This window comes from Mesoplodon bidens, assembly GCF_964165515.1.
Source record: "Mesoplodon bidens genome assembly, chromosome: 2".
NCBI lineage: Eukaryota > Metazoa > Chordata > Mammalia > Artiodactyla > Ziphiidae > Mesoplodon > Mesoplodon bidens.
This window is the reverse complement of record NC_138177.1, coordinates 15,425,914-15,440,561: the sequence shown is the minus strand read 5'-3', so window position 1 is coordinate 15,440,561 and position 14,648 is coordinate 15,425,914. Positions and strand designations below refer to the sequence as shown.

Genomic DNA, 14,648 nt, shown 5'->3' with positions numbered 1-14,648 from the left:
TTAAGAAAATTCTTTGTTATATGGAAACTAAAAACAGGCTTATACACTGTTGGAGAAAAAAGACCCTTCTCTTATATTCTCTTTTCTTTAAAAAGCACTTCTGTTTGAAACTAGTCCTTATAATGACCAGACTGTGTGATGATTTACAAAATGTTTCTGGGTTGATTTTTTAAAGCATTCAGCGCGTGTTATATGTTATAATTATATAAACTGCATTTTATTTGAAAGCTGATGTTTTGGGTAAAAATCATATATACTTGTATATGTCTCCCAGTTTGGAAGCCTACACTGAAATAAGTATATGATTAAGGACACTTTTAGTGCACCAGTTAGTAATGCTCTCCCCACAAAAAAAAAAAAAAAAAAAAAAAGGAAAAGAAAGGAAAAAAGCAGTCTTTATTTTGTCAAAATGCATTGAGACGGTTTCAATGTACTACTTACCCTACCGCCCTCAGTGTCCCACCCCTGAAACTGGAGCAGCCAATTTGTCCTGCAGTTGTTTACCTTTGTTTTGAAAAGCTATGCATTGTATATCTAGACAGAAGCAGGTAAAGAAATGTTTACACATAGAATTTACATAGGCATTCTCGCAAATTGCATTGAGGCAGGCTTTCCTCTTCTGTAGTTGTGTAAAACTGCATTCCACCTCAAAGATGACCATCCCACTTCACATGCCCCATTTCACAATTTCGAAAGCATGTCTTGGATTTTTTTTTTTTTTTTAATGCCCAGTAGAGATCAGGGAAACAGGCAACGACATGATGACGGATCAATGAGAAAGTACAGCACTAAATAAGAAGGAGCCCCCTCCCGTGGAATAAAACACAGACTACGGCAGGACAAACTTCATTCTCTACCTTCCGCAGAATCCTTTCCCAAATTAACTGAGAGTCTGCGTGAGTTCTTCTGTGCAAGGCAAAAGAGATCTTAGGTGAGAAACCTAAGACACATCCCTCCAGTGCTTAGAGGGTTAAATTAGTTAGGTTTCTTTTCTCGCTTCCCGGGGCGGGGTGGGGGAGGGAGGGAGAAAAAAAGATAAGAAAAAAAAAAGAAAAAGAAAAAGAAAGAAAGAAAAGGCAGAGCCCAGTATCTACGGGCAGCGTTTCCGTGTCTGGTCCTCGCTCTCTTTTTCTCTCCCGTTCCGTCGCCAGCCCCTTCGCGTCTCTGCACCCTCCGTACCTGCCTGCTTCCGCGGCGCCTCGCAGCCTCCAGTCGCCTCCGTCCTGATTGGGCGGAGACCCCCCAATCGGCTGCGCGCCTGGGCCGGTGGGACTGCATATGTTAAGCTCTACTTCATATTAATAAGCTCCAATCGGGGCTTTAAGTCCTTGATTAGGAGAGTGTGAGAGCTCTGGTCCCAACTGGCTGTGCCTATAGGCTTGTCACCAGGAGAACATTTGTGTTAATTGCGCTCTGCTCTGTCAAGGAAACTTTGATTTATAGCGGGGGTGCGCAAATAATGGTTGCCGGTCGCACATGGATTCGGTAGAACTTTGCCTTCCTGAATCTTTTCCCCTGCACTACGAGGAAGAGTAGGTACCTTTTTCTTTCCTTTTAAAAACTCGTCCTGGGGGTGAGAGTGTGGGGTGAACGGAATGGATCTTGGCGCACGGATTCAGGTAATGCCCTGGGTATGTCGTGCGCACGAGCGCTTGTTTGTGTCTGTCTTGTGCCTTTTGTGTTGATGGTGATCTCCTAATTCAGTAAGTCGAGAATTGTTGTCTGACTACAGTGTTACCTTTGAGGCAAAGCTCAGTGACTGTCAGTAAAACAGCTGGGTGACAGTCACTTCTTATTCAGGTGCTAAGAATAGGCACTTGGCACAAATGCTTAGTGAACTGTTAAAATGCATCTTTTACTAGGACCCATTTTCCCAAGGAAAAATGTTTTAAAATACAGGATTCAAAATGATTTATACTATTGAGTGCCTCTTATGTATTTGCAGTTTGACAGATATTTTCAGCTCCCTGTCATTTCTTACCGCGCAGAGTTAGAGGCAAAATTGCACATTTACTAATTCTCCTTCAGAGAACAATTTAAAAACTAGCCCTGTGCAATCCGGGACTAGAATAATGTTATTTGCATGGTTAGCATTAAGTCAGCACTTAACTGACAAATCAGTCCATTAAGTAACATGAGATTTTAACACATTATAAATATTTAAGGGGAGGAAAAAAAAAAAACTAAAGAAGAAACAGTAGTGACTTTCTAAATTTCCCCTTGAATAGACAATGCTGAGATTGTGGATTTGTTTCATGTATCGTGTCCAGAAAATGCAGAAAAGTACTTTTGTCCTTAGATGCAGTTTAATTGGTATTTATTAATATCTTTAGGCACATGGAAATATACATATTTGGATCGCTCAAGGTGGGGGACATGTGAGTAGGGGGTAAAAGGAGTAAATTAGGCATTCTTGTGTAAATGAGTGGGTCATAAACTTAATTTCAACCCACCGTTGAAATATTAGTTTATCACGGGAGCTGTCACTGGTTCCTCTTTCTGTTGAGTCAGTTGTATGGCTTTGCTTTCCCATTACAGTAATGCCAACTGTTATAATTCTGAAAAGAGTGCTTTTGGCAAACGTCTCTCTCTATAGATTGTGAAGAAAATATAAAACTCTCCAGAGGAGAAGGTCGTGCATTATAGGTAGATGTCCACTAGCGGTCCTTAGTGACTGCATATTGCCTTGGTTTGTAATTAAGCAAGAGATGAAAAGTGACTTGCAGTCTTAGTGGCTCCTCGTGTCTGTGAGTGTGAGTGTGTGCGCGCGTGTATGTATGCATGCTTGCACACATACACACTCACACGAGGGATATTAGCCGAGGGATGGATTTAGGAAGAACTGAAAGGTTGGAAGGCAGTGCTTGCGTCAGTAGTAAACACTCCAAGGAAGAAACAACCTTAAATTGTGTGAAAATAAAAATGAAAAATAAACAAAGGTAGGACTGCCCACTCAAGTGAAGTTTGAAGGTGAGCGCGCCGGAGGCTGTCCCACTGGAGAATTTCATATGTCTTCATGTCAGGAAGAATGCATTATCCAAGCTCACCCAATTCTGAACTTTCTCTCATAAATAAATAAACAAAACAAACTTTAACCCCCACCCCCACCCCCAGGCTTCTTTGTAGTTTCCTTGAATTTAACTTCTTATAGCTAATTTGAATAATTAGTTTAGATAAGCCTCTTAAAGCAGACACATTTAAATGAAATCAGGACACATGTCCTTTTGGCTTTGGCGCAAGATTCAAACTAGCTTTCTTTTTGGCTCAATTAAAAGTCATCTTTAAAAAATACAGATTTATTGTTTGGATGCAGTTCTGATGGTTACGTGGTTCACCGGACAGACAGAAAGATCTAATGCTTAGTAACGCATCTGCCTCTCTGTCTCAATTAATAAACCACAGAATTTATACATGCTATTAATATTCATAGTAAAGTGTGCTGGGTTAAACCCCATCACGTGTGAGTATACATTGAAATGAAACCAGAGTTATGCAGTTTCAGAGGAGAATATTGGACAATTTCTGCTTTGGAAGCTGTTAAAAAGATTCATGCAATTTATTGGCCACCATTAGGAGAGCCTAAAATGTTAACCTATAACTATGTATTTTTTATTTTAGGAAATGTGCCAGCACATTAAAGAGCATAATACTTGAAAGCTTGTTTCACATTTAATAGCAGTAATAACTGATAGCATAAATAGATGAAAATAATATATCTGCTCATTTTGACATATGTGTCAGTCTAATCATTCTAAATGAGTGTGCTCATCACATGATTCCCTTTCAACCTCTGATTAAAATGTAACATTGACTACAGGATTATAGAGCGGACTTAATTTTACTGACTGTTTTAACAGTTGTCACAGCTGCTGGAAGAAGGAAAGACAATTGAAACACTCCAAAACAGGCAAGGCGAGGAGGGAACAGTTCAGTAAATTTCAGCCTGATCATGGAAAGCCAGACATCCAAAATTGAACAGATTTGTGTTTTAAGATTCCTGTTTGGAGCTATGCAAGTTTTATTTTGTAAGGTTTACTCTTTCTTTTTCAGGGTTTTGCTTCTTTTCTCTGCCTCATCTCTCCCTGTTAAAAGCTAAAAGTAAATTGAAATACAACTATCCAAAAGTAATACTATAATGTCAAAAAATACATGGGATAAAAATAGGCAGGAAGGAAAAATGTATGCAATGACAACAACAGCAAAAAGCCTAAACCAGAGTGGTTGCAATTTTTTTAAAAAGATGGGAGCTTGCCTAAGACACTTTAGATGTGATTTTATTTGAGAACTATGAACAGAGTCTTTAAGTTTATTTTTCTAAGAAGGAATCCTTAAACTCCAGACTTGGAGCTCATATTACTTTTCCTTCCTGTTTCTTCTCTGTAAATCTGTTGAAAACACCTTCAGCCTTAAAGGTAGGGGTTTTCAGATGATTTCTTTGTGAATTGCTGGAAGTGACAACCAGCTGCCCTTAGGGGTGAGTGTTCCTAAGCTGTAGAGTCTCGTAACCTTGCCCATCACACCACTAAAGTGAACAGATTAATTCAATTTCTCTAAAAATTAAATAACTACTGTACGTATCCCAAACTATATATAGTCGAAATAGCCAGACAGTGTGGATTATGTAACGTATGATTTTTCTCCTTGGAGTAAGCAAAAAAAGTGTTCTGAGTTAATGGAATCAATGTTGGATGGGAGTGGTGAGTAAGTGCTGGGCACCCCATGCTTCACTAGCCCTTTGTGTCAGTGTATTTATGTATTACCCTGTACAGATTGGGTGGTAAGTTTAGAAAGCCTCCTTTTACAGAAAGGGCTGGAAAACAGCTTCCCATTTCCTGGTCAGAGGCAAGGGTGATGGCGTTGGCTGGTTCTTATAGTGACGGGTTTCTCATCTTCATGTGTTTATGGCACTGCTGCTTTATTTACTGAGCCTAGTGTGTTGCAGCGGTAATTAACCCATGTTATTAGCAAAGCCCTTGTGAATATCCATTAATTCTCTTGCATGGATGATCATTTTTCCAGTGTTTTCCCCCCAATAAGGTATCATTGTTCTTTTTTTTTTTTAATTCTAAATTGATGGCCTTTGATATATTTATTTGATTTAATCTGACCTGGGATATATATTGGCCATCTTATAAAGAATGGTATTGTAATTCAGCTTTAAGAAATGCTAACAGAAGCCAGAGAAAAGATTTTTTGCTGTTCTTTTCAAAGCAAAAAAGAAAATAAAGGTTTAAAAAGAAAATAATGCAGGAAATTAGTTTTAACTTCAAATTTTCCAGATCTTGGAATTTATGTTATTTTGTGCCTTTGAAGTCTTTTATTCAGATTTCTACTGAGTTAAGTATACTTTAGGCATTTTTGTAAAATATCGAGCCAGCAGAAAAATACTTGTGCTTCTTGTGCTGAAAAAAGATAAGGACCATCTCATTAGCTGGGGCCATACTTTTGCAATTAATTTTAGGTCCGTGGTGCTATTCATCAAAGGGGGCAGGTAACTTCTCTATGAGTCTGTTTAACAATATTTTCACAATACCTCACTCTTGCAAGAACTGCAGACAAAGAAGAGGACGTTCTTTGGGAAGGTAGGCAGAATGCCGAACCTCAAGTCTGTATCACTTGTGAAAAATTCCTCAACATTTGTTTTCGCCTAGTGACTAAACAAAGTATTTCTTTGTTTGACTTCTAAAGTGCTCTTCAGCACTCAATGTTTTGCTTATATTATTTCATAAAATAAATGAAAATCTGTGCTTATGGTCGATACTTTGTCATACAAGTGGCAATTGATAGCCGTGATTTCTGTGACACCAATTAATATCAAATAAACTTTTGAGAATCACCTATCCAGCATTGTGAAATAAGAGGACAGCATCTCACTAGAACTTTAAAGTCATTGCAGCAGATAAGGTATGCGCTGAATTTTGCTTCATAGCAAATTCATGGAAGAAAGAAACAATACAGTGTTGATCTGGTATAAGTGCATATGAGCTCCGGCCCTAGTCAGCTCTCTGGAGAAAATCTTTGATTACCCTGGCCCAGTTTGTTCAGTTTTTATCTCTTTTACATCCACTGGCCTTGTATTAAATTGTCATTGTCCTAAAGCACATGAGATAGAAATGAATTGCTGTTTTCTACATTCTCTGACAGTGAAATATTTAGGTTCTTTTTCTCCAATCATACTTATGTGTGTATTTGATAGTCCAGGGATGACATCCAGCATCTCTGCTGCTTGACATTTTTTCTTACTGCATTTTGTATGTTTTGCTGTTGATTATTGTTTTCATAGCCATGTGTATATGGATGTCCATGTTCTATACCATTATAAATAAAGATACACATACGCTACTTTAAAATCCAAAGCAGTCAATAGAATATACCACACACACGTGTGTGCCTTTGTGTGCACGTATAGTATGCATGTGAAATACATATATATACACGGGAAGAGGTATGTATGTGGAATATAGGTATGCTGCTGAGAGTGTTCATGTATATTTATATAATAAAGTGGATCTCAAGTATTTTTCTAATCAGTTAGTGTCCAGTTAAATTTGCCAGGCATAATTTTAACCTGGAATTAGTATTTCAGGTATTTACCAAGTCTGATTTTAAATTAAATTGGTTTAACTACTATGTAACAGACAGGTAACAGGTAACCTAATACATTAATTTGTTTCTGATTTTATAAATTGTTAATTATTATCATTTTAAAATTCAATATCTAGAAATCATAAATAATTTGTAAAATAGGAAATAAGCCACTAGTACTAAATACATAATTTAATGGTTTGGGCCCATATCCAAGAAACAGTTTTGAATAAGCTCTTGGCTACACTGTTTTCTTATACAGTTGGGCCTGACAAATATATCTAAATGTAAACATGATACTTTTAAATAAATGCAAAATATAATTTTCACTTATCCTCACTACGTAAATGTCATTTTCTTTTTTTTTTTGCTAAAAGCACATAAAGAAAATTAATAAGTATTATATCCATATAAAGTACATCATAGATTTCTGAATTTCTGAAGTTTATTCTAAGAGGTAAGTTTAAAGGTCTGTGATTTTGATTAGTAAATCTGAATGAGTGTTGAGAGAAACCACTTATCCAAATGCTCTTTCTATTCAAATTCTTGTTCTAATTCATATTTTGTTTAAATTCCTAGATTCATTTCCTACCTTTATTTGTTTGTATAGTACTTTAACAAATTTAATTGTTCTCGTTTTTAAAAAAATCCTGCTGTTTCTTTATGCCAATCCGTCTGCTGAAAGTTAGCCCCTTTATTATCTGAGGGTGTCAAGTGACAGTCTTCTGCCTTTTGAAGGATTTACCTGGCATCTTATTCTTGTGTCAAGTTCATTTTAGACTTCTACTTTCGAAGTCTGGGAAACCTAGCTAATAAGGATAATTTCCATTCAATTATAACAAACACATCCTTCCTCTCTGTGTTTTTCTTTACAGAAGTGCCAGATGTTTCTTTTCCTCTGATTTGGACACTATTTCTCAGTATTTTCCAAATGTATTTTCTAATCAATTATACAAAACCATCAGATTGAGAAGGTTTAGATTGTGTGTGTGCTGTGTATGTGTAGTATTGCATCCCCCCTTTTAATTAAAAAAAAAATTTAAACGTTTGGAGGGAACTTGCTTTTTATGTTTTGATTTTTCAAATATTTTGCCATTTTAATTGATGGCAATGCATGTATATTTGGAAGATAACTCACTAAGGCAAAGCAATAAAAGAAAAAGTACAGTTTTAAATAAAGTGGCTTCTCACTGGCCAATTAAAGTCCATTTCAATATACTGGCATAGATCTATGTGTGCATTTGAATATAAATACATAGCATGCAACACTAGCCATTAGAAATGCAGCCTCTGGCTATATGGAATTCTTTCACACAATATAATAAATAAAAACACTGGCTTTTGGCATTTAAAATCTATTAAAAGAGTTGTTTAAAGAGTTAAGCTCATGGAGAGCCTACCTGAGATCAGATTACATTGTAAAAAATGAACTTGGAAGCAAATTTATATTTTGATTATCAAAGGGAGTCTCTGTCATATACATTCTTCTGGCCTTCTCATCTTGCTTTGAGTGAAACAAAATTGCATATATACTTTTCATCATTTTGATTGGAAGTACACATTATGTATAATATGCTTTGGCAGCACTTACCTAGCCAAAGAAAACAAATTAATATTAGCCATACTAAGGGCTGTCAGGCATATCACAGACATATCAATTTAACTTTGCTTCCTCATACACCTCCGCAAACAGTTGCTTAAGATGGTACTAAATAAAAGGGAAGCTACCAATAAATTCTCATATTGTATTAGAGATTGATGGCTAGTAGAAGTGCAATGAAAACCAGCGTGTTTGCTTACTTCTCTTTAAAACTCTAACTGTGGGAATACAGAAAGCGTAGACAGTAATGAGTTTTGTTTAAAAAAAAAAAGAGTATAACTGAAGCTTGTTCAGATCTTTTTACTGTCTTGGAAGTAATGGGATAATAATGGGATTTACTTTTTTTAAAAGTCTGAAGTGGTGAGTCTTGGTTGCTCTTATGCGTGATGTATATAAAGACTTTAACAAGTGGAGAATCAGAAGCAGCAGCCTTGCCAGTGCACTTTAAACAAGGGACATTTCTCTTTTGTTGCACTTTGCATACATTTTCTGAGAACGAAAAAAAAATCTTGTTCTTTCTTTTTATCTGGCTTATTCAATAGGCAATAAATAAATAAATAAATAAAATTTTAAAAGTAAATCAAGAACTTAGGCACAGAAAATAAGCAGAAGCATACTGAATTCTTTTTTTCTCCTCCATGATCAGAATGGAATCTTTGTATGTGATAATTCCTTTTTCATCTGCTCTAGAAAGATTTTACTCATTTAAAATGCTTTTGAGAATTTAAACAAAAGACTCGTTAAATAAATACATTTACTTCCTTTTTAATACAGTATGAGTAAAAATGTTTGAAAAGGTGTCCTTTTCAAGGCATTTAAAATGTTGTTACAGTTCATACTTGTAAGAATTTCTTTTGCTTTGAAAAGAATATCTAAAATTATGTTCAGAGTGAGCAAAAATAGTGAGTCATATAAAAAATTATAGAGACTAAGGTACTTAAGGGAAAAATTCAAATGTGAGGTTGTTCAATCAATGGCCCTTTGCCCTCCATAACTCCAAATTATTGTAGTACTTTCACTTCTCCACAAACGTAAGGTGGCCATGTTAAATTGTGTTCGTTTTTCCATAAATGAAAGACTACTCTAACAAGGCTTTCTTCACAGCCATTAATCTATTAAAACAGATCAGATATTTTGAGGAAGAATATCATACCCATAACCAACTATTCATGGCCAAAGAAAGGGAAAGATATAAATGAGAAAGTGATTGTATACAGTTGGTTCTGGGTCCTATGAAATGACAGAAGCATCCCTTTTATCCACAGACTTAAATGAGACCTGCCTCATCAGTCATGGGATCATAGTGTCACAGATGGAAAGGCAACCATCAGCTGAATTGTACTGAACTACACACTTGGCTAATTCATCTTATTGCCCTCCTCATCTAAGGAAAGGCTCATTCTGTTCTTGGAGTCTAGACAGAATCAGGAGTTGGGCTCAGGTGGGAGCATGTGGCTGCCTTTTTCTGTTCTCTCTTAGCCATTCAGCAAAGGGAGGTGAGGAACAAATGGGCAATTTATGCACAGAAGCCCAAGCAGAGATTCTTTCCTAGGGTCAGGAATTTATTATTCAGTTGTTGAAGTAAAGTTCATATTTCTCTTATGTTCTAGAAATATCCCTGTTGTCTTTCATGCTCCAAAGAGCTGCCCAGAAATGATTAGGGATGTCTCTCAATTTGTATGAACCATGAACTAGGGTACGCGTTTTGTACCAGATAGAAATGGACAGCAGATCATCCACTTATGTTAGTCTGGAGGATGATTCTTTTTTCATACCTCTATATGGAACTGTTCAGTTGGTTAAGTCTGAAGAATGAGAAAAATGATGATGTTAAACACTCAAACTGTATTTTTGTATTTTTAAGTTTCCTTATAGTGAACAAAACTTTAATGTCTAAAGCATTTATGAGGGTTTTAATGATTGGAAAATCTATCCTGAGAATGTAGTCACCATATGTTACAGCCTTGCTTTCTGTCTTGTCTTCAGTGTATGGGGTAAGTTCGGTGATCCTGTCTGTTGTCTTACTTTGCTTACGTTATAGAACCTCTCTGCCCCACATTGAAATCACCTGAAATATGGGGAAGTGTCCATTTAGTTCTTAAAAACTTTCCTGAACCCCCTCCATCCCAGCAGCGTTTTCTTTTAAAATTGCTGTTTTTCTATTCATCTGTTTTGCTAAAGGATCGTTTACTTTAGTGAAAGGTAAGTGCATGATATTCATGCCGATTTGCATACACAGTACACCTTATTCCCCCAACCCACCCCGAATTCCAAAGAGATTGCCTTGAACTTTTCATATTTGTTTTTCTTTCCTCTCTGTTTGTCGTGCATTCTAGTTGAGTGCTTTTATAGTGTTTTCTTGATTGTTGTCAGTTTGGGGTACTGCTACTGACATTTTTGTTAAGTTAATGTCACAGCAGAAAAACCTATAGCAAACTGGAATCTGGCGACAGCACGCGGAAGATACAACTTCTGTTTGATTGTGTGTAAATACAGTTAGTTAGTTGGGCATTTATCAGATAGCTTGGCAGAAAGAGAGAGGAGCCGTAGAAACTGTTTTCAGTAACTGTGCTGTTCATACACCTGATAAGATGGAGAGAGCTTTTCGAAATGCTGATAGGCTTTGAATAAGAAAAGGATAATCTCTTCTACTGGCACCAGCTTATCGGGAATGAAGTAAAATGCCAACACTTTTACATTAGCGAAAGTAAATGTTTTAGACACTCTGTGCCTTTTTTCCTTCAAGTTAAATAGTAGGGGTGCTTTTGAGCGTGCTATAATGAATAGAAGGATTTATTACCTGGACGAAATTACAGGTGAATCTGTTGATAAAGGAACCCTCAGCATCAACAGCAGCTTCTCTGATAAGCAGGTGCATCTATGTGTACGTTCTCTGGAGAAATTAAGTATTTCTTTTTCGACTCCAATTCCATTAACCATCGTTTCTGATGTTCGAAGATGCAGTTATGTCCTGTGCCAGTCGAGTTTCCTTGTTTACTAGCAGATGGGTGACAGGCATTTGAAACTTAGCTTATCAGACTTGGAAAATGCTGGTGTGACCTGCTATGTAAGTTGGGGCATCTTTACGTTTCTATCACTTGTGCTGAAGCAGCCAACTCCTATACAAGAAATCTTACTTTTCTTCCCCAGGAATGGAATGAGATTCGTTATAAATTTAGGATAGCTTAATGAGAAGATAAATGCATTTGGCCAAGTAGTTGTCCATTTTAAAACACCTCCCCTTAAGAAAGAGGGAGATTGGTTTTGCGCTTCAGTATAAACCATGAACTTTCCCTGGCTTTCCCCTTTTCTCTTCTTTGTAATTTGATGCCTACAAATAATTTGGCGTATTCAGATTTGATAAATGGTAGTGCAAGAGCAGATTGATTGATTTTGGATTACTATTGATTACTCTCCATGAGATCACTGTGACACACTCGAATCAATAGTATTCGATTAAGCAAGGCACCACTGTTCTATACATCCAGCAGCGGTGGGGAATCCAGGAACAGAATGTTCACAAGCTGATAAATTGACAAAGCGTTCAGCTTTAACTAGCCCTTTGTTCAGCACTAGTTCCTTAAAATATATTTCATTGGAAAGTTCATTTTTGCAACTCTGGGCCTTTCTGTGCAAGAAAGGTCATCCGTTTAAGGTTTATTAAATTTTAAATCCAGACAACAGGGCTCCATTTAAGATGTAAAATAATTTAAGTACTTACTGCAGGCAACCTTCGTGCTTCTGAGTCCTCGCTCAAAGGTTTCATTCTTTTACGAAGATGTCAATTGTCAACATAAAAATGCATCACTGGCAATGTAATGGTTTAAGATTCAAACTGAAATGAAAATTCCTGCCCGAGGAAAGCACTATCCTCCAACTAAGGTGGTCTTCATCTTCTTCAGAAGTGGGCAAACTTAGGAGCAGTACTGGGAGGCCGCGGCAGGTAGCACACCTTGATCAATTGCACAGCCGAGGCTCCTTTTTTCCCCATCTTATCTGAGGGCATTCATCACATCGCCAATCCTACATGCAAAACACTAAATATCATCTGATCTGAGAGCCACCACTGCTGCTGATACACTGAAATCTTTCTGTCTTGAGCAAACTTACAAAGTCGCTGGGGGAAAAAAAGATCATCCATGATTCAAGTCCTTTAGTGAAGGACCTCAAGGATGAGATTTTCCATCCCATTCCATCAATGTGTAGTCTTGGCCCTTGGGATGAAGCATTTGCTCTTTTGTTATATGGGATTGCCAAGTTGCTTCTCAAAAAGGCAAGCCATAGAGTGAACACTCCATTGAATGAGTGGATGGTCTAACGTGCAAAACTTGATTTTCAGTGAAATTTTGACAGCTAGGGCTTGTGTACCCCAAATCTTAACAAGCTCAAGTCTTGAAATACACTTCGATAAATTTTCTCATTTTGATAGTGGGTTCAAAAAAACCCAAAATGAATCTGAGGTGGCTTTCTGAGGGAAAATGAGGAGGAAAGTCAAGTTTGGAGTTATGAAATTCCCCGACAAAACTTCAGGCTTTTTTGCATGAAAGTGAGATACTAGGATTCTAATTAAATTAGGTTGAACCACATGAAATGGCCATTTTTCTAGGTCAAGGAATGGTCAAATATCAGCAATTTTGTGTGATTCCACATAATAATTGAATTTATTCCTATACTGTCCATATCCCATAAACAAATTGAAAGCAAAAACTATATTTTTAATTTTAGGGTGGGCTGTGTCCAATTATGGAAGACACATGAATTCTATCTGCAATTATAGCAAGTATATTACAGTATCATTTTTTGACAACTACTTTTTTCTTTAACACCAGTAGAGAGTTCCCAAGAGCACAGTCTTAGACACGCTGAAAAAGTGTGCATTTATCTGGCTTCTCACCTGTTGTAGCCAAGCTGCTTCTGAGCATCCCTGTAAATTTCTCACCTGCCGAGGAAGAGTATGGCACAAACAAGTGAGTTAGGCTCGAGGACTGACCCTCCAAAACAGCACGTTGCTCAGGGTAAATAGTTGGAAAGCAAATTGGGAAGAAGATGCCAACACCTCCACTATGGCATCCCCACATCCATTCATTAACAGAACGTTAGTTGGCTAGTTAGCGCTTTGTTGCTTCCCCCCAGAGAAGTATTAAAACTGTGCTCCATTAAATTTATGCACCGTTGTGGGTTAGGCAGATGTGCAGCTCCCCAAGTGTCGGCAGTGGAGCCCATGATGCTTTATTGGCTGTGGCAGGCAGGAAAGGTGCTTCAGGAGATGTAATAAAATGATCCCAGAGTCTTCATTTGACCCCCCAGATGTGCAGCTCGTCTTGGAGCCACGCTGTGCTGGCCAGTAGGAGCTCTCGGTGCCCACCAGCGGGAAGAATCCGGCTCCCAGAAAGGAAGGAAATTGACTCTTTAGGTGGGAGGGAGGGGCTCCGGGGCCACCGCTGGAAATGTCAGCAGAAAGTTCATCTTGACTTAGGGTCACATCAGGACCGGGTAAGTTTTTCTCACTCTGGGTAAGCATATGACAGCTTACATCTTGTTTCCGAGAGAGGGATGGTGGGCATTGTTTACTGGAACTTGATTGAGCGAATGCCTCCGACTGGTCCCACTGTCAGTCTTGGAGTTTTCCCTTAGTGGTGCATTTCCCCCCTGTCTGTGTCGCTGAATTTGATTTATCGCTGGTACTAAGATCAAAAAAGAATTCATTCCTTTTGATGTGTGCTATTAAGCACATGCAGTGCAGGAAGGGGACGGGGGAGAGCTGTCTTAGCATACAAGTCACTGTCCTGGTCACCCGGTGGCCACTGATGGCAGAATATATATTTTCTATCTCTGTTCATTTTGGATGTAGGATTCTATGAATAGAGAGGTGAACTATAGGATATTTTAAATTAGTAATGAGGTTTGTTTCAGATACAGATTCTTTTGGTAAGGACACAGAGTGGCTAGAATCATCTGATTCTAGCAACCTTTTTTTCTTTTTTCCTTTTTTTTTTTTTTTTTTTTTTTTTACTATATTGGCATTCATTTTACCAAAAGACATAAAAAGCCAAGGAATATAAATAAGCCAATGGGGTTCAGGCTTTCAAAAAAGAGCAGTCGGTTGCATTTACTGTTGGGTGGGAAATTTGGGACATCGGAGGCTTGTCTGCAAACGAGAGGAGAGATTTTGGTGGGGTCTGCTTCTCCTGTATTCACGACCCTGATCAGGCTTTGTTTCCAGCTCTGTCCAGTAGCTTTTGTCCGGCTTCTCAGTTTAGTGGGATTTGTCTGAGCAGCATGAGCCCCGACCCATCAGCAGGCTGCTAGTCAGCAGCAGGTGTGAACAACATAAAACAGGATTAATGCTGAACCAAAGTGTGTACTAAAAACAGAACCCCTGCCTTGCTTTGAAAAAGGACGCCAGGACTGGAAGATAGAAGCCACTCTGGTCCTGTCCACTCTTTGTTTTCTAAACAGTGTT

At 37.8% G+C, this 14,648-nt stretch overlaps 1 protein-coding gene across 2 annotated transcripts in view; it reads left to right on the top strand.

Annotated features, from left to right (window-relative positions):
- Positions 1 to 1,476: 1,476 nt before the first annotated feature.
- Positions 1,477 to 14,648, top strand: part of ESRRG (estrogen related receptor gamma) — a gene marked incomplete at both ends in the record, with an annotated part of 217,045 nt that continues 203,873 nt past the window's right edge. For both annotated transcript variants that reach the window (XM_081225320.1, XM_081225319.1), the window contains one exon: positions 1,477 to 1,532. In XM_081225320.1, the coding sequence (XP_081081446.1) occupies positions 1,477 to 1,532 (56 nt within the window). The remainder of the gene's footprint in view (positions 1,533 to 14,648) is intronic.